At 41.3% G+C, this 24,546-nt stretch overlaps 1 protein-coding gene across 1 annotated transcript in view; it reads left to right on the top strand.

The window, feature by feature from the left end:
* The window catches only part of FAM168B (family with sequence similarity 168 member B), a 58,511-nt gene extending 34,241 nt beyond the window's left edge, over window positions 1–24,270 (top strand). The window contains exons 4-7 of the mRNA XM_029059000.2: window positions 13,483–13,625; window positions 13,912–14,089; window positions 17,436–17,561; window positions 18,817–24,270. Coding sequence (XP_028914833.1) covers window positions 13,483–13,625; window positions 13,912–14,089; window positions 17,436–17,548 — 434 coding nt within the window. The 3' untranslated portion in view covers window positions 17,549–17,561; window positions 18,817–24,270. The remainder of the gene's footprint in view (window positions 1–13,482; window positions 13,626–13,911; window positions 14,090–17,435; window positions 17,562–18,816) is intronic.
* The last annotated feature ends 276 nt before the right edge of the window (window positions 24,271–24,546 follow it).

The following is a 24,546-nucleotide window of genomic DNA, read 5'->3' as shown; positions in this document are numbered from 1 at the left end:
GTGAGGTTTATTAAGTGAAGGTGAATACATTCTTCTGCAAATTTTAATTGTATTAAAAATTTCTTTTATTCATTGAGTGTTCTGTACTTCTAGATTATTTCCTCATCGTTTAAATAAACTGAAAAATGTGCACCAATCCAACTCAGTTTAACACTGTCATTAGAATTATTAGCTTCTGAGAAAGGTAATTAGAGTGGTCTGTATATTCACAGCTAATGAATGAGCAGGCATCTACCATTCATAGTTGCTTCCTTTAAAAACCCTATCAAAAAAAATTAAAGAAGTTCTAGTTGTTCTTAATTGAGGTAAAACACTTCGGCACCTGTACTGACACCAGAAATTCAATATTAAATATTTATTAGAGTTCAGAACCTAATTGGTAAATTTAATTGCTACCCTTAAAGAAGTAGTGTGCCCTGTGGAAAGAGCACAAGCCTGGAAGTCAGAGGATTTGGGTTACTACACCCTACTTAAAACTCACCTCCTCCAAGAGGCCTTCCCAGACTGAGCTCCCCTTCTCCCTCTACTCCCTCTACCACCCCCCTTCACCTCTCCGCAGCTTAACCCTCTTTTCCCCCCATTTCCCTCTGCTCCTCCCCCTCTCCCTTCCCTTCCCCTCAGCACTGTACTCGTCTGCTCAACTGTATGTATTTTCATTACCCTATTTATTTTGTTAATGAAATGTACATCGCCTTGATTCTATTTAGCTGCCATTGTTTTTACGAGATGTTCTTCCCCTCGACTCTATTTATTGCCATTGTTCTCGTCTGTCCGTCTCCCCCGATTAGACCGTAAGCCCGTCAAACGGCAGGGACTGTCTCTATCTGTTGCTGACTTGTTCATTCCAAGTGCTTAGTACAGTGCTCTGCACATAATAAGCGCTCAATAAATACTATTGAATGAATTTGGGTTCTAATCCTGACTCTGCACTCTGTCACCTTGAGCAAGTCAGTTCATTTCTCTTGGCCTCAATTACTTCTGTAAAATGGGGATTAAGACACTGAGTCCTTTGTGGGGAAAGCTGGTTTTCTTGCATCTACCCCAGTGTTTAGCACAGTACCTGGCACTGTACCTAACATGTACCATTTTAAAATCAATCAATGGTATTCATTGAGTGCTTACTATGTGCAGAGCTTTTTATGAATGCTTGTATTTTGAAGGGGCATTGTACAAGTGATTTTATCACTCAGTTACTTTAGAGTTGTTTCCTTTCACCTGACCTAAACTTAACTCTCTTAAAAAAAATTAAAAAAAAACCCTCTTCATGATTGAAACAATTGCTGAATTGTGTTTTAATGCCAAGAAAACATGAGTATCTCTAGAGATATTGATGTGGCACAGGGTTTTTTCCTTATCCAGTGATCCTTACAAAAACAATACAGTAGAAAATGTTTTCTAACACCCTTTTCGTATCTCCCTTATGTAAGAAGTCCTTGGCTGCAGGGACACTGACATAACATTATAATGTGATTCTTAATTTCCATAGCTACTCCCAGTTCTTCCATGATTTGTGTTTTTGCTACATGTTTTGGAAAACGTGCTGTTAAAGGGATTAGATAATTTTTTAAGGCAGTCCCTATATCTCTGGAAAGATTATGGTTGTAATGTCTGAAGAAATGGTTGAATACACGCACATTGGTAATATGACTATGGTGCAAATTTTCCTTAACTTGGGGTTTGTCATGGTTATGTAGAAAGGAATCTATTATCTTTTGGCAGGAGACACAACAAAAAGAGATTTGATTTTGTGTGACATCTTCAGACTTCTTTGCTTCCAATGTCGTTTTTCAGTAGGAAGGGGAATTACTTACTGCTGGGAGTCAGAGTACCAACGTTCTAATCTTGGTTCCTCCACTTGCCTGCTCTGTGACCTTGGGCAAGGCACTGTACTTCTGTGTCTCTGTTTCCTCATCTGTTCTCCTTCATACTTAAACTGTGAACCCCATGTGGGACCTGATTATCTTCCATCTACCCCAGCTCTTTGAACAGCGCTTGGCATAGTAAACCCTTAACAAATTCCACAATTATTCTTATGATTACAATCATAGGATATAGGGTGGTAATGTTGACTGGAACTTATTTGGCGTGCCTGCTAATTTTTATTTTTTTAACTGAAGGATTTTGGATGTATTTGAATTTATATATGAATAATCCAAAAAAAGGACTTTTTTCAATTGAGATGGTAATTGAAAGAACTTTGACTATATTGTCTGTTAATCTCAAATTCTGTTGCTCATCTTTTAAATACTTTCAGATGTCTGGATTTTCTTAATTGCCTTTCCTTTATGTTTTTAATACTATATACTGAAATGCCTCTGAATAAGTTATTATTCATCCTTGACTTTAAAAATGAAAGGGCATAAAAGAGTGGGGGCTAACAATAATAATAAAACTGGTATTTGTTCAACACTATGTGCCAAGCACTGTTCTAAGCATTGGGGTAGATATAAGGTAATAAGGTTGGACACAGCCTCTGTCCCATGAGGGGCTCATAGAATTAATCTCCATTTTACAGATGAGGTAACTGAGGCACAGAAAAGTTAAGTGACTTGTCCATGGTCACCCAGCCAACATGTGGCAGAGCTGGGATTAGAACACTCATATTCTGACTCCCAGGCCCATGCTCTTTCCACTTGGCCATGTTGCTCCTCCAAAATTCTACATTTAGCATGAGCCTCAAGACCTCGGTGGTCCCATGACTTTTTTGCTGTCCTGTTTACCCTCATCATCCCAGGGTTTCACCCTCTTTGAGGCTGATCGTGGGGAAGCGCTTAGTACCCTGCTCTGCACATATGAAGTGCTCAGTATATACTGTTGATTGATGGATGGGCTCTTTGTCAACCACCACTCACTTTAAACTCCTGGAAAGTGAATCTGCTTCATATTTAGACCTTTAGAACCCCTTCGACAACACAGATTGGATTGCTTGACCATATCTCAGTGTTTGTCAGGTGCACAAAGATAGGCTCAATTTATAATCTCAAGTAAGTGCCTATCTCAGGTTTGGCTTTGAGATAAGTCCTGTTCTGCTCATCGTTAGCCATCATTAGCTTAAGGGCTTTATAATAATGCCTAGAGTGGATGTATCACCTTTATTACCAAATACTCTCACAGCTTGCCCCATGATTTCTGTCCTGTGAAGTAGGGAAAGCAAGATGTCTTCATTTTACAAAGGAAGAAGTTGAGACATACAAGAGGTGGGAGTTTAAGTGACTTGCACAAGGTCACCCAACAAGCCAGTGGCAGAACTGGAACTTGAACTCAGGTCCGCACAGCCCTTAGACGGCATTAAGTGGGGGTGAAAAGTAATCTTAAATGTTTCGATCTTTTAAATTAAAAAGTTGCATTGCTGTTTTGTCATTAACTTTTTCTATATTCTGAAGTGCTAAGAAAAATCTATTCAATTTAAAGTCAAATGATTTCCAGCTACCCTTTCTTTCACCAATTTTTTTTTTTGTTGGCATGAATCACGGCTGAGTATAGGACTTCCTGGATATGTCACTGAAAGCAGAGGCCGAATTGTAGTATTAAAAACGTCAGCGACTTTGAAAAGGGTACAGTGCGAGTTGACAGGGTCCGTGGAAAAGTGGGTTTGGCACCGTATGGGCTTAGTGGCAGCATTTTCCCAAGCCTCCTGGGTTCGTCGTTATGCTCCCATTGTGCTGCTTATGTCGTGATGCTTCCTTTGTGACTGCCGATCCAGGCGCCTGTGAAGCCATTACAGAGTGGATGTGGTGTGGGGGGGGAAATGGGTGATAAGAGTGGGAAACGGGAAACACGGCCATGGGGAGCAGGACACCGTAGAAGAGAGGAGCAAGTGCCGACCCCGGGCTCTTGTGCTGGAGAATGCCAAACTAGGTAGAATGGCCTGGTTTGCAGCAGCGGTTTATAGATGCCTCGTTTGGGGCAAATGGCAGCGTGACCTGAGTTGAAAGAGCACGGGATCAGGAGTCAGGGAGATCAAGGTTCTAGTCCCAGTCCTGCTACTTGCATGCTGCTGGGTGACCTTGGACAAATAATTGTGGTATCTGTTAAGCGCTTACTTTGGGCCAGGCACTGTGCTAAGCGCTGGGGTGGTTACAAGCAAATGGGGATGGGCACAGTCCTTATCCCATGTGGGGCTCAGGACTCAGTCCCCATTTTACAGCTGAGGTAATAATAATAATAATGTTGGTATTTGTTAATTGCTTACTATGTGCAGAGCACTGTTCTGAGCACTGGGGGAGATACAGGGTAATCAGGTTGTCCCACGTGAGGCTCACAGTTAATCCCCATTTTACAGATGAGGGAACTGAGGCACAGAGAAGTTAAGTGACTTGCCCACAGTCACACAGCTGACTAGTGGAAGAGCCAGGATTTGAACCCATGACTTCGGACTCCCAAGCCATGGCTCTCTCCACTGAGGCACGAACTGAGGCACAGTGAAGTGACTTGCCCAAGGTAACAGAGCAGACAGGTGGCAGAGCCGGAATTAGAACCCATGACCCATGACTCTCAGGCCCATGCTCTATCCACTACACCACGCTGCTTCTCTAAAATCACTTGACTTCTCTGGGCCTCAGTTTCCTCATCTGTAAAATGGAAAGTCAGTTCCTTTTCTCCATCCCGTTTAGGCTGTGAACCCCTGTGGAACATTCAGGGTGTAATCTGATTATCTTGTGTCTGTTCCCGCACTTAGCGTGTCTATTCACGGTGCCAAACCCACTTTTCCACGGACCCTTTCAACTCGCACTGTACCCCTTTCAAAGTCGCTGACGTTTTTAATACTACAATTCGGCCTCTGCTTTCAGTGACATATCCAGGAAGTCCTATACTCAGCCGTGATTCATGCCAACAAAAAAAAAATTGGTGAAAGAAAAAGTAGCTGGAAATCATTTGACTTTAAATTGAATAGATTTTTCTTAATAGAAGGTATGTGGCCTAGTGGATAGGGCACGGGTCCGAGAGTCAGAGGACCTGGGTTCTAATCCCTGTTCTGACCCTTGTCTGCGGTGTGACCTTGGGCGAGTAACTTCATTGCTCTGTGCCTCAGTTACCTCTTCTGAAAATGGTGATTAAGACTATGAACCTCATGTGGGATAAAACCGATTAGCTTATATCTTCTGCAGTGCTTAGTACAATGCTTGGCACATAGTATGCACTTAAGGAATGCCATTAAAGTTATTAAATTGCCCCGTTACCATATTTGATGTCAGATTATGTTTAAAAAGTTCAAGCTTTGGCAAGAATAATAAAAAGTACGATTATCTCTTTTTCGCTCCCCCTCCATCCTCACAAAATATATGATGGGTAACATTTAAAAACAGAGGCAATCGTATTCTTCACTAATTCATTTTTGACCTTGGGCCAATGTGCTTTTATGATGAAGTTCCTTAACTTTGGTTGTCCATCTTTTTTGGGGGTATAACTGACAAGTCAATATGGAGTAATGGGAAGAATTCAGAATGCTTTCCTAAACCTTGGTAACTTTGCTTACCCAACTTAAAGATGGAGATCAACAATTCGATCTTGGTTCTCTCTCCACTGTCTTATAAAGCACAAACATTGCAAATTTGAGTTTTCTGTAATGGAATTCTGTCTTAACTATGGCATCTATATTATTCATGTTAACATATCACTGTACTCACTGAGCACTTACTTAATGCTTACTAGGTGCAGACAGCTTACTAGATGGTAGGGGGTAGTCAGGTGGTCCCACGTGGGGCTCACAGTCTTAATCCCCATTTTACAGATGAGGTAACTGAGGCCCAGAGAAGTGAAGTGACTTGCCCAAGGTCACACAGCAGACAAGTGGCAGAGCTGGGATTAGAACCCATGACCTTCTGACTCCCAGGCATGTGCTCTATCCACTACACCATGCAGCTGGCAGGTCAAATTTTGCAGAACGAGAGGATTACCGACCACTTACCCCTTTCCCTTCATCCATCATCTCCTCAGTATGCTTTCTCAGAGCACGTGCTTGAGTCCTGGAGGACTGGAACACTTCACCGCTTCAAAGCCCTATTGAAAGCTAACCTCCTCCAGGAGGCCTTCCCATACTGAGTCTCGCTTTTCCTCTGCTTCTCCTCCCCATCACCTCGACTCCCTCCCTCTGCTCTTCCCCCCTGCCCCACAGCACTTGTGTATATATGTACATACTTATTATTCTATTTATTTTATTGATCATGTGCATATATCTATAATTCTATTAATATTAATGCTATTGATGCCTGTCTACTTGTTTAATTTTGTTTTGTTATCTGTTTACCCCCTCTAGACTGTGAGCCCATTGTTGGGCGGGGATTGTCTCTATTTGCTGCCGAATTGTACTTTCCAAGCGCTTAGTACAGTGCTCTGCACACAATAAGCGCTCAATAAATACAATTGAGTAAATGAATTGCTGGGGGATGGAAATCCAGACATCAGCCTGACCTTGTCAGACTGAAGCTCATCCTCATCTGCTCTTACTGCCTTCTCTCCAACAACAATACTGCTCCACCCTTATCGACTCCCAGGCCTGTTGTTTTAAGGAGGGAGTTCACAGTCTAAACTGTTTCAGACTTTTAACTCCCCCGCCTGCTCTCATCCCTTGCTCAAATGACCTTGACATCTATTTTGCGGATTACACTGAAACCAGGAGGCATGATCTAATAATAATAATAATAATGTTGGTATTTGTTAAGCGCTTACTATGTGCAGAGCACTGTTCTAAGCGCTGGAGTAGACACAGGGGAATCAGGTTGTCCCACGTAGGGCTCACAGTCTTCATCCCCATTTTACAGATGAGGTAACTGAGGCACAGAGGAAGTGAAGTGACTTGCCCAAGGTCACACAGCAGACAAGTGGCAGAGCTGGGATTCGAACTCATGACCTCTGACCCCAAAGCCCGTGCTCTTTCCACTGAGCCACGCTGATCTCCCTGATATCTTCCCGTCCCCCCTCTTTGAACTCTCCCATTTTTGCCAGCAGCACCTCAGTCAGTGAACCAATCAGTAGTATTCATTAGGTGCCTACTGCGTGCAGAGCAACTTGTGGTGGGCAGAGATTGGGTCCGTTTTTTGTTATATCGGACTCTCCCAAGCGCTTAGTGCGGTGCTTTGCACACCGTAAGCACTCGATGAATACAGTTGAATGAAAGAAAGAAATACTAAGCACTTGGGAGGTTACAGTACAACAGAGTGGGTAGACATGGCCCCTGCGCACAAAGATTTTACAGCTTAGGGGGGAGACAGATATATTAACTTAAAATATAGACATGTGCGGAAGCCCTGGGAGTCTGGAGGTGAGGTGAGTACCAAAGTGTTTACAGGGTACAAATCCACGTGCAAGGGTGATGCAGAAGGAAGTGGGAGCAGGGGGAAAGAGGTCTGCTAACTCAGAAGGGGATCCAACTCCTCATTAATTCTGTGTCTCTGACCCCATTCCTTTGCACCTGATTAAAACTCTTGACCCCTCTCCTCTTCGCTCCCTGACTGCACTCTTCAACTGCTCACTCTCTATTGGCTTCTTCCCCACTGCTTTCAACTTTGTCCATGCATCCCTAATCCTAAAAAAACCCCTCCCTCAACCCCACTGCCCCCACTGTTCGCTGTTTACACTACTGCCTCCATTCCCTCTCCTTGAGTTCCTCTCCTTCATCCCTGCAATGTGGCTTATAATAATAACAATTATGGTATTTAAGTGCTTACTATGTGCTGGGCACTGTACTAAGTACTGGAGAGGGTACAAACCAATCAGGCTGGACATAGTCCCTGTCCCATGTGGGGCTCACGGTCTCATTCCCCATTTTGGGGATGATGAGGGAACTGAGGCACAGAGAAGTGCAGTGACTTGCCAGGGTCACACAGCAGATAAGTGGTAGAGTGGGGATTGGAACCCATGACCTTCTGACTCCCAGGCCCGTTCTCTATACAATTCACCATGCTGCTTCTCATTCTGCTTCCACCTCCTGCACTAGACGGATGTGATCAATGAACTCACCAAATCCAATGGATTCTACTCTGTCCTTATTCTCCTGGATCTCTCAGCAGTCTTTGACTCGTGGATTACCCCTTCTCCTAGACAGACTTTACCAACACTGTCACCTCCCTAGTTCTCCTCCTATCTTTCTGGCCACTCCTTCTTAGTCTATGTTGCTGACTTCTCTGCCTCCCCCCTAACTTTGGGGGGTCCTTCAAGGCTCAGTTCTGGGACCCCTCCTGTTCTCCATCTAAATCACCCTCTCTACCCAGAAGGTTCCCAAATCTACCTCTCCAGCCTGACCTCTTTTCTTTGCTCTAGTCTCATGTTTCCTTCTGAGTTCAGAAGGTGTCCTGCTGGAAACCTCAAAACTTAATATGTACAAAACAGAACGCCACATCTTCCCACCCAAACTCTGTTCTCCTCCTGCCTTTCCCATCACTGTAGATAGCACCACCTCCTTTCTATCTCTCCACTTCAGCACTTGATACAGTTCCTATCGCATAGTAAGTGCTCAACAGATGCCACAATTATTAGTAGTATTATTACAACCTAATAACCTTGACATTATCCTCTTCTCATTTCTCTCATTCAACGCACCTATTCATTGTGTCACCAAATCCTGTTGGTTCTAACCTCCACCCTCTCCTCTGTACTCAGACTGCTACCAACAAATCCAAAATTTATCCTCCCTCACCTTGCCTCACTAGCCTCTGATTCCCCCTCCTATTCACCCTCTCTTCTGCTTTGCCTATATATTTGGGTCTCTTAGATTGTGACATCGATCCACCACTCCCAAGGAACAGGGATCATGTCTAATTTCCACCTGTGCATTCTTTCCCAGCATTTAGTACAGTGCTATGCACACAGTGCTTAGTGGCTTAGTGGAAAGAGCACAGGCTTGGGAGTCAGAGGACATGGGTTCTAATCCCAGCTCTGCCCCTTGTCTGCTGTGTGACCTTGGGCAATCACTTAACTTCTCTGTGCCTCAGTTACCTCATTTGTAAAATGGAGATTAAAAGTGTGAACCCCACGTGGGACAACCTGATCACCCTGTATCTGCTGCAGCGCTTAGAACAGTGCTTGGCACTTAGTAATTGCTTAACAAATACCATAATTATTATTAAACACTTCTACTCCTGCTGTCCCTTAAATACTTTGTTACCCCACCCCTGTCTCCAAAGCACTTATCTTTTTTTAAAAAAAAAATGGTGTTTCTTAAGCACTTACTATGTGTCAAGCAATGTACTATGCACTGGAATAGATACAAATTAATCAGGCTGTATTCAGTCCCTGTCCCACATAAGGGCTCACAGTCTTAACTAGGAGGGAGAAGAGGTTCTTAATCCCCATTTTGTAGTTGAGGAAACTGAGGCATAGTGAAGTAACTTGCCCAAGACCACACAGCAGGAAAATGGAGGAGCTGGGAATAGAACATACGTCCTTGTCTCCCAGGCTTGTGATTTATCCACTAGACTCTGTTATTTCCCCTGTCTGTAATTGATTTTGCCTGTCACCCCAGGTAGATTTCAACCTCCTTGTGGGCAGGGATTGTACCTGGCAACTCTTTTGTACTCTCCCAAGCACTGAGTACAGTGCTCTGCACACCATAAACACTCAATAAATACCAACTGATTGATCGGTAAATTGCAAGCACAGTGTGGGCAGGGAATTTATCTGCTAACTCCGTTTTGTTGTACTCTCCCAAGCACTTTAGTACAGTGCTGTTCACATAGTAAGGTCTCAATAAATAGCACCGATTGATTGATCAGTAAATTGCATTGATTGTATGCTTTAAAAAAGAGAGGCTCCTTTGCTTGCCTTTCAGAGAAAAGTGCACAGCATCATTTTATGTCTTACTACATGGACATGACCACACTCCTGCAGTTTTTTAGTAATGCAGCAAATGTGCTTCCTAACAATATTTATCATTTGAACTAAGTTTGGGAGGCTGTTAGCTTGGTAGGCCTCATTCCAGTTTAAAGATCAGAGTAAGTAAATAATCCAGTTTCATTTATCCAATGCAAATGGCACCCAAAATACCTTAAATCATTTAAAAACAACAGGGAACTACCAGAAAGATAATCTGGGGAAAGTACATGTTGCGGGATTCTTCGTTGAAATTAAAGTACAAATTTAGCAATCTTTAGGGATCATCGACATGTCCTGGCAAAAGCAGCACCTCAAATTTTTTCCTATTTTGCCAGACTTCATATCGGTAAGTTCAGAAACTTGAACAAGTCTTTTTCAGTAGTCATATTTTAACTAAATGAAATTGCCCAGTCTAGAAACTGAGAATCTAATCAGTCATTACTATTTGAGTGCCTACTCTGGGCATTGTTCTAGGATGATTCTTTGCTCCATCTACACCCACTCCCTTGAAGAACTCATTCGCTCCTATCTGGCTTCAACTATCACCACTCTGTGGATGATACCCAAATCTACATCTCCAGCCCTGATCCTGCTCCCTCTCTGCAGTCTCGCATTTCCTCTTGCCTTTAAGGCATCTCTACTTGTGTGTCCTCCCATCACCCCAAACTTAACATGTCCAAAACAGAACTCCTTATATTCCTTCCCAAACTCTGTCCTCCCCCTGACATTCCTGTCACTGTAGGCGGCACCATCATCCCTCATGTCTCACAAGCCCTTAACCTTGGTGTTATCCTTGACTCCTTGCTCTCATTCAATGCACATATTCAATTCGTCACTAAATCCTGTTGGTCCCACTTTCACAACATCGCAAAAATCCTCCCTTTCCTCTCCATCCAAACTGTTACCACTTTAATACCATCACTCATCCTATCCCGCCTGGATTACTGCATCGGCCTCCTTGCTGACCTCCCTGCCTCCTGTCTCTCCCCACTCCAGTCCATATTTCACTCTGCTGCCCGGATCATTTCTCTACAAAAACGCTCAGTCCTTTTCACACTCCCCAAGAACCTCCGATGGTTGTCCATCCATCTCTGTATCAAACAGAAACTCTTACTGTCAGCTTTAAAGCACTCAATCACCTTGCCCCCTCCAACCTCAGCTTGCTGCTCTCCTACTACAACCCAGCCCGCTCACTTCGCTCTTGTAATGCTAACCTTCTCACTATACCTCCATTTTTTATCTGTCTCTCCCCCGATCCTCTGTCCTGGAACCCCCTCCCTCCTCAAATCCAACAGACATTTACTCTCTACCACTTCAAAGCCATATTGAAGGCACATCTTCAGGAGACCTTCCTTGACTAATCCCTCCTTTCCTCTTCTCCCACTCCCTTCTGTATTTCCTTGACTTGCCCCCTTTATTTGTCCTCCTTCCCAGCCTCACAGTACCTATGTAACTATTTGTAATGCATTTATGTGTATTAATATCTATCTCACTCTCTAGACTGTAAGCTTGTTGGCAGGGAATGTGTCTGTTTATTGTTATATTGTCCTCTCCCAAGCACTTCGGAAAGTGCTGTGCACACAGAAGTGCTCAATAAATCTGATTGAATGAATGAATGATTTTACAGAGATTAAATACCAGATTGTGGTACACACAAGCTTTTGGAACAATAAAGAGTAACCTGAGAAGATAGACATAGAGAAGCAGCATGGCCTAGTGGCAAGAGCACGGGTTTGGAAGATAGGTCATGGGTTCTAATCCTGGCTCTGCCACTGGTCTGCTCTGTGACCTTGGGCAAGTCCCTTAACTTCTCTGTGCCTCCATTACCTCATCTGTAAAATGGGGATTGAGACTGAGCCCCATGTGGGACAGGGACTGTGTACAAGCTGACTAGCTTTTGTATACCCTAGCGCTTAGAACAGTGCCTGGCACATAATAAGCACTTAAATATCAGCATTATTATTATAATTAGCCAGTAGGTAGGTGTGTTTGACCTAAGAGGAAAGCAAAGACATGGTAAAGAGGGTCATTCTCTGCAGCTGGTTATTCTTTGGGGAGAGCTGAAGAGCAGCGAATTTGCCAAACATATTTTTTTCTTTAGGTGTAGCTTTAAAAGTGTGAAAAGCAGGAGAAAATTGTGATTTGAATTAATTTAGAGACTGAAAAAGCATTTTTACTATAGTTGGTGATCCCATCTGAAGGTTAGTTTTCTGCCTACAAGTTCCCAAAAGGGGGCTATGCATTTAGATCAACATTAAGGTGTAATAACAGGTTGTTCCAAGTGGAAAATAGTAGAATTGTTTAACACTTGAAATTCAAGAGGTAGCAAATCTGTTCCCAGTTTGAGTAGGTTGCTTTCTGTGGCATAATGTGGGTCTAAGAGTTGTTTTGATGAAACTATTTACTACTTTGTTTGCAGAGTGCTTTATATTCTTTTTATTATAATTGGTTAAAGGAGGAAGAACTGATTGGTACTCTAAGTGTTTTACTGTGTTCCGTTTTTCTTCCAGAATTTGACGGAGTTTTTGTTTTTTGTTTGGTTTTTTTTTGGAAGGTGAAAGCCTATTTCACCAGTTTTACTATTTACTTAGGCTTAGAAGGGACTCTTGCTGAGCTTCACAATCTGGCTTTTAATTAAACTATCTCTTCCTTAATTATAGACCTCTACCCACAGAAAAACAAGTGTTATAATTAATCCTATTGCTACAATTGCTGAATTTAAAGCGAAGGCTCTTATTATGAATAGTAGTGCCTTGTCTCGGTAAAATTTAGAGAAGTCCAAAGTTGGCACAAGTCAATGTAGATAATGAAATACTCATACTTTCAAGATTAGTAATAGCCGTTTTGGTGCACATTTCTTTTGGGATTAGAAAAAGAGAAAGAAACCCTGCATAAAGATTTATATGCACAACCAGATTAAGAGTATTAAGTTATTGTTATGCTAGCATGTGTTGGGAATGAAAATCCATTTTCCCTTTAGAAGGGAAACATAACTGCAGATGATTAAAAAAGGCTCAGGTTTTTGGTGACTTCCTTCTAATCATGCAACAGAGTTGTGTGTTTATTCTGTTTCATCTTTTGGATGGAGAAAACAGGGTGTGTGTGTTGGTTTTTTGGTGCGTTTGTTAGCTTTTGTTCTTCTATGCTAGGAGTTTGAGAGGCTGCTCCTAGACTAATAGCATTTTAAAAAAAATTAAACAATTGAACATTCTTTCCAGAAAATATTTCCAGAAGAAATTTCTTTGTAATGCAAGGAAAACCAGTATAGTGACATCTTTCTAGGAAATTAAAGCATCCCGTTAGTACAAATGAATTACTTGTGCTCCACGGTGAATTTTCATCTTTAGCAAAAGAATACAAAAGCCAACCAAGTTACTGTCTTAAAAAAAAAAAAAAGATTGAGTTGTCTTACTTGGTAAACACACCTTTTTTTCCTTTCGAGACACATATTTATTTGCCTTTTAAGTCACAGTGACTTTCCATATAAGCCTCGATAATTACCTCTGTGATGTTTACATGAATTTTTCATTAAAACCAAAAAGCAGTCGCCGTGAACGTCTTGTGTCGGCTAGAATTTTTGTGGCAATATTCTCTATGCAGTCTTGGTTTTCAGGTGATACGTGTTAGAATTTTTGTGGCAATATTCTTTATGCATTCTTGGTTTTGTTTCAGGTTACACACCAGGTACACCCTATAAAGTGTCCTGTTCACCCACCAGTGGTGCGGTGCCACCTTATTCGTCGTCACCCAACCCGTACCAGACTGCAGTGTATCCGGTTCGAAGTGCCTATCCACAGCAGAATCCATATGCACAGGTAAATTAGCAGTCCCTAGCCATTTGGTGGATTCACTGTGACCTGGTGGGCCCGAGGTAGCCAAGCTGCAACTAGACCTGTAGCAGTTGGAATTTAGCAGGCATTTTGCATAACCTTATTTTAAATTCCTCAGTTAGGAGGGATGCAGAGCAACAGGGTGTTTGGAACAAGTGGGGCGTTCTAAAAGAGAATGATTTGGGAAAGATTCTGAGCAATGCAAAAAGAGACTTTATTTCGAAATATTTTTGGAGGGAAACTGTATTACAATTTTTTTCTTCTCCCACAGCAAGGCACTTACTACACACAGCCTTTATATGCAGCACCACCTCACGTAATTCATCACACCACAGTTGTGCAGCCAAATGGCATGCCCGCAACTATGTACCCGGCTCCAATTCCTCCACCAAGAGGAAATGGGGTCACCATGGGAATGGTTGCTGGGACCACCATGGCAATGTCAGCAGGTAAGTTGCATTTACATTATCAGTTACTGTTTGGAATTGTGGCGATCTCTGCTGTCATCAGAGACAATACAGACTTTCAGTTCATAACTCAATTGCTGGTTCACATTCCTCCCAGTGACAATTTCAGCTGTTCCTTTCTCCCTGTCTCTGTGGGGCACGTAAAGAGCAATAGTAACCACTGTTGGGAAGCAGTGGAGTACTCTTCCACCTCTTACATCTCTTCTAATATGCTTAGACTCCGGTTCAGTATAATAAATACATACAGGTTTAGTTTGGGGGGTTTTGCATACAGGTGGCAAAAAGAAGAGAAAGCCGGGGGGGTAATTAATCCATAAAACAGAAAGCATTTTTTAGATAAGAGGGATTGCATTAAACTTAAAAAAATGGAATGTACGCATTTTATCTTAGACTTAAGCAAGATTGACATCCCAGATGGTTTTAATTAAATTCAGTATTCAAGGAGATTTGTTCCTTCATTCTTATAATACAGCCTTGAACATATTTCCTCCTGTGTAGGGGGTGGTTGTTTTAACTTGGGAAAAGCCACCTGCTGCTACAGAGGTAATCACCTTCGCCCCTTTGAGAGCACTTGTTATGAATTACTGACCTATGCATGGGACGCGACAGCTCATGAACAATACTTTGCAGAAGTGTACAGCTATGAAAAATGTAAATGAAATGGTAAATTTTGCCTTAAGACCACCTGACAAAGGCACAGATTTAGAGTAAACAGTTCTCCTGGTTTTTGGACAGCATCGAGCTTCTCGTGTGATGCTGTGACAGTTACCACGAATTTCCCTACCAGCAAGCCTCTGGGGATGTGAACTTTTTTTTTCAAATTCACTAAGGGAGATTCATCAAGGTTACTAGTTAGATTTGAATCATCAGTCTTGTCTCATTATCTCAAACCTGGTAACTTCCTACTTTGGAAGCTTGGGAGAGTTGATTTCTTTCCATAGTGTTTTGCACACTTTCACTTCACAAATTGATTTGTCCTAAAGAGAGTGAGAGGTCTAGGTGGTACATAAAAGTTGTTCCTCTCCTCCGCCTTCCGCACTCCTTAGCTCCCAAGCTAACAAATATGTTGCTCTGAAACTGAATCGAGCCTACTTGAGTCCAGTCTTCTTGGCATCCGTTTTTACATACACTGAATCTAAATGTGATGAGTTTTGTGCTGCGATCCTTGAGACTTTCAGTTATATTATCCCATATTTTACAATTGCTTTTCGTTACATGTTCAGGTATTTTCTAAACATATCCTCAGTGCTCATTTTATTTCATTATTTGTAAATGTTCAGGAGGTCGATTCAGTTAAAGTAGAAGGTTTTTCAGAAGATATTAACGCTTGTCCTGGTGTTTATAAGCCATGATAATGATCTGATTTGAATACTATTAATGTGCATTTTCTTAAAATTTTATAAAATATAACTTTACTAATCAGAGGTAATATCTCCCCACTAAGTTCCCAGAATTATTTTAGAGGTGATCGACCCCCAAGTATCGAGTTATTTTTGTTTCTTATCCTACTTAATCTTATTTGTGTCCGCTTTCCCTCTTTTAGTTAAACACTGGCCAACTTGTAGTCAAGCCTATGCAGAAAGCAGAAAGGGAAGTAGATTAGGCTTATAAGATAGAGTGTTTCCTTTACTTGGGGCTCTTTTTTGGGGGGTGGGAGGGAACTCTCCAAACACACCTAGGGAAGCAAAGAAGAGGGTAATGAAGGCACAAGGAGAGAATAAAATATCCCAATCATTTCTGCCATATTGGGTTAGTTGTGCTCTTGAAGAACCTTAAGTTGTGGAAAATTCAGTTGTAAGAACCATTGATTTAAAGATGAATAATGGCAAAGGGGTAGGTGGGTAGTGTTTATCAAGCACTTTTTGTGTAGAGTACTGTGCCGAGCGTTGGAAAAGACGACACAAATGGGAAGATGGTGGTAGACTACCGTGTCTGACAGTATTTGGAGGAAATGCCACCTAGACTGTTTTAATGTCTGGGTCCTTTCCACCGCCCCCACCCCCAAACCACTAAATCGTAAACTCTCTGAGGGGATGGATCATGTCTACTAACTCTGTGCGGTACATTCCCAAAAGTTTAGTACAGTGCCCCGCACACAGTAAGCACTCAACCTTTGATGGATGGAATAGGTGTGGTACAGCTCATTCACTCGGGTTGATTTTCAGTTTATTTTAAAAATTGATTGCAGTGTGGCTCAGTGGAAAGAGCGCGGGCTTGGGAGTCAGAGGTCACAGGTTCTAATCCCAGCTCCGCCGCTAGTCAGCTGTGTGACCTTGGTCAAGTCGCTTAACTTCTCTATGCCTCAGTTACCTCATCTGTCAAATGGGGATTAAAACCGTGAGCCCCACATGGGACCTGATCACGTTGTATCCCCCAGCACTTAGAACAGTGCTTTGCAAATAGTAAGCGCTTAACAAATACCACCATTTATTTTTTATTTTATTATATGTGCCGAACACCTCAAATGTAACAATTATGGCAGAATTATTTTGTTTAATCTTACCCAATTTACTATTTAATGGAGAAGTGAGCAAGTGCCCACTACTTGTGCTACCTACCTCAGTTTCCCCAATCTGCTTCATGTGAGTTATATTTACCTTTCCCATTTTCTGATATAATGTGGACAGGGAATATGTCTGCTATATTGCTGTGTTGTACTCTCCCGAGCGCTTGGTATAGTGCTCTGCACACAGTAAGTGCTCAACAAATACCACTGATTGATGTCATTCGGAGTTAGAGGCTGACTCCGGCCAAATAGTGTTTGGTGAGCACCCAGCCCCTGTACATAGCAATAATAATAATAGTATTAAGTGTTTATTATGTACCCAGCACTGTTCTAAGTGCTGCGGTAGATGCAAGGTAATCAGGTTGTCCCGTGTGGGGCTCACAGTCTAAATCCCCATTTTCCAGATGAGGTAACTGAGACAGAGAGAAGGGAAATTGCCCAAGGTCACACAGCAGACAGAGCTGGGATTAGAACGCTTATCCTCTGATTCCCAAGCCCGTGCTCTTGCCACAAGGCCATGCTGCTTTTATACATCCATAGTTTTCTATACGATGATGTAAATTCTATAGTTGAAGCATAGGTTTTGATGTAAAAACTCAGTGATGGGACACCCTTTCCCACGGAGTCAGTCCTCCGGCCTTGAAAAATAGCGAAAGCATATGGATGTAAATTGAGTAACGTCCAATACCAGTTTTGTTGTAGATTGAATGATCCTGGAATATTTGGTTTGCAAAGTTAGCCCCTTCAAACTGTTTTAGGAAAACCATTTTATATGGAAGTTTTTTTCATGTGCCTTTTATTAAAAATTGTCTTTTCTTCTAGGTACTTTGTTGACTACTCACTCCCCTACTCCAGTAGCCCCTCATCCAGTTACCATGCCCACATATCGGGCTCCAGGAACACCAACCTATAGCTATGTGCCCCCCCAGTGGTGATCATCCTGGCAATGTAAGTTACCAGAATTGCAGTTAAACTAACAGTTTATTCTGTCTCTTTGGGACATGCTACCTGTCATCATCGACTCAACTGTGCGCATTAGCAACCTACCTTCTTCATCATCTCTACTTGGATGGCCTCCCGTCACCTCAAGCTTAACACGTCCACAACAGAACTCCTTATATTCCCTCCCAAACTCTGTCCTCCCCATGACATTCCCATCACTGTAGGCGGCACCATCATGCTTCCTCTCTCACACGCCCTTAACCTTGGTGTTATCCTTGACTCCTCGATCTCATTCAGCCCACATATTCATCACTCAATCTTGTCGGTCCCACCTTCACAACATCGCAGAAATCTGAACTTTCCTCTCCATCCAAACTGTTACCACTTTAATGCCATCACTTATCCTGTCCCTCCTGGGTTACTGCATCAGCTGCCTTTGCTGAACTCCCTGCTTCTCCCCACTCTGGTCTGTTCTTCACTCAGCTGCCCGGATCATTTTTCTGTAAAAATGTTCAGGATATGTTTCCCTACTCCTCAAAAAAAACTCCAGTGGTTGTCCATGCACCTCTGCATCAAACAAAAATTCCTCACCATTGGCTTTAAAACACTCAGTCATCTTGCCGCCTCCTACCACACCTCGCTACTCTCCTGCTACAACCGAGCCCGCACACTCTGCTTCTCCGGTGCTAACCATTTCGCTGTGCTTCGATCTCATCTGTCTTGCCACCGACCCCTCGCCCACGTCCTGTCTCTGGCCTGGAATGCCTCCCTCCTCAAATCTAACAGACAAAAGCCTGGTTGAGAGCACATCTCCTCCAAGTGACCTTCCCTAAGTCCCCCTTTCCTCTTCTCCCACTCCCTTCTGCATTACCCTGACTTGTTCCCTTTGTTCATGCCCCCTCCGAGCCCCACAGCACTTATTTACATATATGTAATTTATATGTACTAATGCCTGTCTCCTCCCCTGCCTCTCCCCACCCTCCCAACTGTAAGCTCATAGGCAGGGAATGTCTGTTTATTGTTGTCTGGTACTCTCTCAAGTGCTCAGTATTGTACTCTGCACACAGTAAGCGCTCACTAAATACGATTGAATTAATGAACAGATAGAATGCTTACTCAAGAGAGAGAGAATCTTTAGAGTAGCTTTATGTTAGTGACTCTTATTTTTAAATTCACTTTAGAATAATGCTAGATGGCATTATTCAGTTATCACCAATGGAAACTGACAGCCTGTATGATTTTTGTCTGTCTTCGACTATAGGTTTGAAGATGGGAGATATGCAATCAAGTAATTGAGGTTTAACAGTTGGTGCTGAAGCCCCTCATGCCTCCAACCAGGACTTTCTTTCTTCTGAATGCTTTCAACACTTTGCTAAACACTACTAAATTCAGATCACTGAAGAAATTCCAGTGCTGCATATCTTACATCTTGGAACTCCATTAGTTAGTCTTAAAGCAAATCCTGTTTTGTGGACTGTCTTGCAATTTTTTAGCTAACTATAATGATAAAAAAGGGAGTATAAATTTATTCTGATCCATATCTAGTTGAATGCATGTTTAAAAAAAAAAACCACACAGAAACAAAGCTTGCTCAATCTACCTGCAGTGACTGATGCAAAACCATCATATGCAAAATCCAAAGGAACTGAAAAGTATTTTACAACTTGTATCACTAATGCACTGTTGTAATGTATGCAAAGTCTTAAAAGGTAGAATCGTAAAAGTGAAATTCTTTATAGAACATCATAATATACATTAGATAAGTGCTTCAACCTTTTTGGGTTGATGAAAGTTGCCGGTTTAGAAGGACATGGGTTTTTATTTCTAGGAGACGCATTTCTTTCCATTCGAATTCAGTTAATATCAGTAGGAGTGACTCGCTGGAAATCTGGCAGGGTTTAGAAATCCTGCACGGAATTAGTTTAACCACATATCCCTTTTCAGTTTATTATATGGAGTCAGTGTTACATGGACATTCTTAAAGATCCGAATGAAGCATTAGATTGTGTGTCCAGTAGGACGGGGCAACGTGTGAACAAAGCAGCTTTTTTTGGAGAGGGGGGCTGCCTAAATCTACAATGCAAATCTTTTATCAGAAATTCTGAGTGCGTATTGTTTTCTCTCACCTTTTGAAAAATCACACCCTGCACAAAAATCAGTATCTTCCATGTGATGGAGAGAAGCATGAGGCTGCCACACATGCTGTGTAGAATCAAATTCTGCTTTTTATTCAGTTTAGGAAGTCATTCCATTTTTTTTTTCCTAGAGTGTTCCGGTCAGCTGAAAATGTATGTTCAGGTGGCTTAACTCGCTTTTAAAATGATATAGTCACGGCTAGAGTTTTCCACAAAAGGGGGCAAGGGTTCAGCTATGTTTTGAAGTTTATAAGTTGAAGAAGAACATTTATGGGAAACAAAACAGTTTCCATCACATTTTCCTTCCTTGTCCTCACTTTTTGCGAACCTTGGGTTGGGTTATTCATACTGTATATGGTAGCAGGGCTGTCATCGAACGGGAATTCAGAAGACTAGGGAGCCTTTCCTGTGGTTGGCCAACTAACTGACCATGTTGCGGACTGTTCATTTGTTATAGTTTCTTGATCTAGTCTTTATTACAATATTATTTTACCTCAGGTGGCATTTGGAAAGCATGCACATTAAGCCCAACTGCAGATTAGTGTTTGAGCTTCTTCCATTATCCTTTCTTACAGCAGTAATAATTCAACTCCAGGCAAATACTGTAAGAAAATGGACTAGCTTTGGAGTTTATTTGTGTGACTCAGTTATATTATCGAAAGGATTTTAATAGAAAAATCTGAATATTGTACAAAAATAATCAAGATTTGTGTTTTGTTTTTTTGGAACTTGGCTGACTCGTTATAAATCTAAGGGATTTCGGTGTTTTCAGATGCATTCTGACTGCCATGCTTTGTGAGTAAATGGTTGTAGAATTGTGTTTCCTCTTAAGCGTTTACACAGAGGAATATCAGGCTGTAAAGTTTTAATGGTATAATATCTGCCCAGAAATACTTTGGGACTATCCAATGCTTTGTTGGGGAGGGGGGCGGGCTGGGGGGAGGGGTGAAACTGCCCCTTTAATGGACTTGGCAGCTATTTCAGGGTAGCATCAGTGCTGATTTTTATGCTGCCATTCCAGTATTCCGCCCTGATGGGAGGTATATGCACCTGAATAACCATTTGAGATTAGAGCCTTCAGTACTTTATTTTTACAGTAAGCACTCTTCATTTTTTTTTTTTTTACTTTCACATTTTATTTTATAAACTTGAGGAATATTTTTTTTGCATGGATCACTGTAAACAGAAGACCCTTTATTCATAATGCCCCTTAACATAATTATAGTATTTACTTATAAGTACTTTAAAATGTTTCATGAGCACTTAATGCAATTTAGGGCTGGCCATATATGAATATGGAGTAGAAAATTACCCCTCGCAAATAATTCGAACCTGTACTACGTGCCCAAGTTTGTTCTGATAATTCCATTTGTACAATGGGGTTTGCAATATTGACTGGTCAGATGCTCCAGGGCCTGAAGTGAATGATCCAGTAGTAGAAGAGACAATTTTTCCAGTTTAGCGATAATCTAGTTTAGAAGAAGAAATTCATTGTCTTAGTATATGTTCTTAATGAAGAAAGAAACTAGTTGTGAGGTGTGAAGTCATTCTAATTGGAAAGAAACTGTTCAGAATGAGTCTTAATCCTTGCTGTATCCTTTCTTGTTACACAGGAATGAGCATGAAGCATTGAAACCATAGGAGCGAACTTTCATACTACAGTGTTAGATTAATGTTTTCAAGAGAAAGATAGCCTCTGTGTAGTGCATCGCCATATCAGATTCTTAAATGTAACTCCTTTCATCCAGTGATACCGTTTTTTGCAGTTGCGTATTAGTCCGTTTCTTGAATGCTTTTGCTAAATCCACTGTGGGACTCATCCACAAGAGAGAAATTTTTATCCTTTTTTTTTTTTTTTTTTTTTGCAGTTCTTAAGGCACCATCTATTGTGTGAACCCTAGATCACCTCACATGTCAAGGAATGTGTGCCTGGTATTTGGAAGATTTAGAACAGTAACTAAAGGCGCCGTGGCAAGAGATGAATTTAACATAGTAATGCCGCGCTATTGAAATTTAAAGCAAGAAGAAATATAACTGGGGTCAAAATAGAACACTGGAAAGTGTTAATTAAGTAGGGCATACATTATAGAAGCAAGGAAGTCCTGAAATTCCCCCTCCCTTTTACATTACATTCCCTATTTAGAATTCCTGTAAAAAAACAAGTATATAGCTGTACTGGGGTTTCCAGGGAAATTGAAAACAGGCTCTTACAGTAGTGATCAGGATGTAACTGGTTCCTCTAAATCTTTAGCCATGTAATATGATACTTTACAAAATCTTCTCTTTACATAACTTCTAACCTGAGCCTCGAGATCTTTTGCTAGATACGTGAGTTCTATCATTTTTGTTTCCAAGTGAATCATGTTTAGGATCTGGAATCATTGTTGCTTGCTAAAAAAAAATAAAAATTGCTGAGTCTGATTGTTAACTCTAGTAGCAGCATGGTTTTCAAGCCATTCTTTGGGAAAAATAGCTAATTATTGATATTAGAAACTGACCATGTGTCACGGGCAAGTTCATCACTAACGAAGCAGTTGAAAAATGTCTTTTTACAAACTTTTCAGAACCAAAAGGCTAGTTAGTGAGGTGAGCCAAAAACCTAAGAATTATTATTCTGTGAACCCTTTTCATGAGTGTCCTATGCAAATTTAGTGTTGAGATGCAGTGATGGAGAAGAGATGATCATTTAGGGCTCACTGCTAGCACTCTGCCTTCCAGTCCCCAATCCTTCCCCTCTTTTTGTGCCAGTCTCCTGCTGCCTCTCCCCCACCCCGTCGAGTACCCTTCACGTGGCACTGTGTTTCTGGCTTTTATGAGTGATGTCTCCTAAAGCAATATGGCAAGTGACTTTTCTTGTATTTCACCAGTAGCGAGAGGAAAATACATTCATAACTAAATGAGACAAATCGGATTTAGCGGTTTTACTCTTGCATATTATTTATTTTAGTGCAATTATCTCTATTGGGTGGCAATAAAGATGGCCTATAAATCAGTTTTAGGATCAGCATAGAAAATAAAATCCAAACTTCTAGATTTGCATAGGTGTTTTTGTATCTGCATATATATAAATAAAACAAGCATTGGAAATCAGTATTACTTTGGCTTGGACTGCCCTTAGACTCGTTAGCTTGTTGCCGAAATACTTAGCGCAGTGATCCTATGACGAGAGAGCATACCACCTTAATTATCTCTAGGCCTTAGCTCAGCAGTGTAGAAGATACCCCAGTTTGCGAGATCCTGTGTTTATAGAAAGGGAAAGAAAAAATGAAGCACGCTTAACTCCAGAGGGAGAGAGCAACAATGTCCTGATTATCTGTGGTTTAATTTGCAGTCTGGTAGATTAGAATGTAGGATGGGGCAATAACAGGAGCTTTCTCTTTATTGTTTCCTGAAAAAGGTTTGCAAGAAAAGTTGGGCTGACCTTGTGCTTTTTACAGAACACCAGAAACACTTCATCCTGTGTGTGTTCTCCAAATGTTTCTCAAAAAAATACATATATATATATGTATGTATTTCCAACTGGGACAGCGTTTCTATGCTATTCAGTCTTCTGAAACACAGTTGGGTCTTTGCATATTTTAAATGAAACAATGAGGAAAGGAAGGTCATTTGGAGGATGTGGAGAAGAGAAATACGAAGCCATTGTAGGATCTCTTTTTATTCACCAGAGAAAAGAAAATGGGTGACACATCCTGCATCATTCCCACAATCCAGTCTTTTTCTGAGAACTCCTCTTCCAAATTGAGATTTTCCTGCGAGGCTGTGTACCTTTTTCATATAGTTTTGATCGACTGATGGAATGGAGTAGAGGAGAGGAATTGCAAAAGAAGCCACTGGCAAACTTAGTAAGATTATGTAGGGGTCATGCAGAAAGGGGAACCCGATTGGCTACTAGAGAAATGTTTGCTTGCTGTCGTTTGTGACTTTTGTACGCATCAGCCTACCCCAAGATGCCGAGTACCCATTTGTGATAATCCGATATTCTAAATCTTCAGCTTATTGGAGATGAATTGAGGAAGTTAATCTGATTTGTAATGTGGTATGATTTTGGTTCGAGCAGCAGGCAAACTGGGGAAAGTTCTTTAGCTGGCTCCTGTACAGACTTGTTTTTAAGTAGAATGAATTTTAGTGTTCTTTTTATTGTAGTTCTATTATTGGCTGCCCTGATGTATAAAACAAGTGATTGCATGCAACAGAAGTACAAGAGAAAAGGCCCCAGTAATAGTTCTCCATGTTTGTTATAAGTAGGCACAGGTTTCCTTTTTTATGACTTTTTTTAAAAAAAACTGTTTTTCAAGCAGTTATATTGGTACTTTTTTTTTTAAGTTTAGGTCAATGTTGTCTTCCAAAACGTTAAAAGCATCACTCACTTCTGCATTGAACTATTGCATCAACACAAAGGAGTGGAAAATCCATCCTGAGCCAGTTCAATTATGTGTAAATTCATACTTTTTTATTTTTTATGCAATCCGATGAGTAGATGAGCTCAGATTTAAAATTCTTAAAAGCACGTTTATTGTAACAAGAATTGTTATGTATTAATACTTCAGTTTTCAATAAAGATTGACTTGTGTTGCTTATTGGGTTTTCTCTGGTGTTTTTTCAAAAGTTGTTTCATTTTGGCAAAAAGTGTGGCCTAACCAGAAAACATTCCACATTTGATCATTTGAAAGTGAGTCTGCAAGGAAACATCTTGGTTCGAGTGATTTGGGGGAGCTCCTCAATATTGAATTTCTAGCTGTGCAGGAAACACTTTTTTAAGTATCACTCTAATTTGCTTGAGGCGGAGTGTAGTTTTTAAGAAGAGACTGGCGAAATAAGTTCACTTCCTATTTTTAACCACTTGACATTGAGTT

The sequence above is a fragment of the Ornithorhynchus anatinus genome, chromosome 1 (assembly GCF_004115215.2).
Source record: "Ornithorhynchus anatinus isolate Pmale09 chromosome 1, mOrnAna1.pri.v4, whole genome shotgun sequence".
Lineage (NCBI taxonomy): Eukaryota > Metazoa > Chordata > Mammalia > Monotremata > Ornithorhynchidae > Ornithorhynchus > Ornithorhynchus anatinus.
The sequence above is the reverse complement of the archived record's forward strand: the minus strand, read 5'-3'. Positions and strand labels throughout refer to the sequence as shown.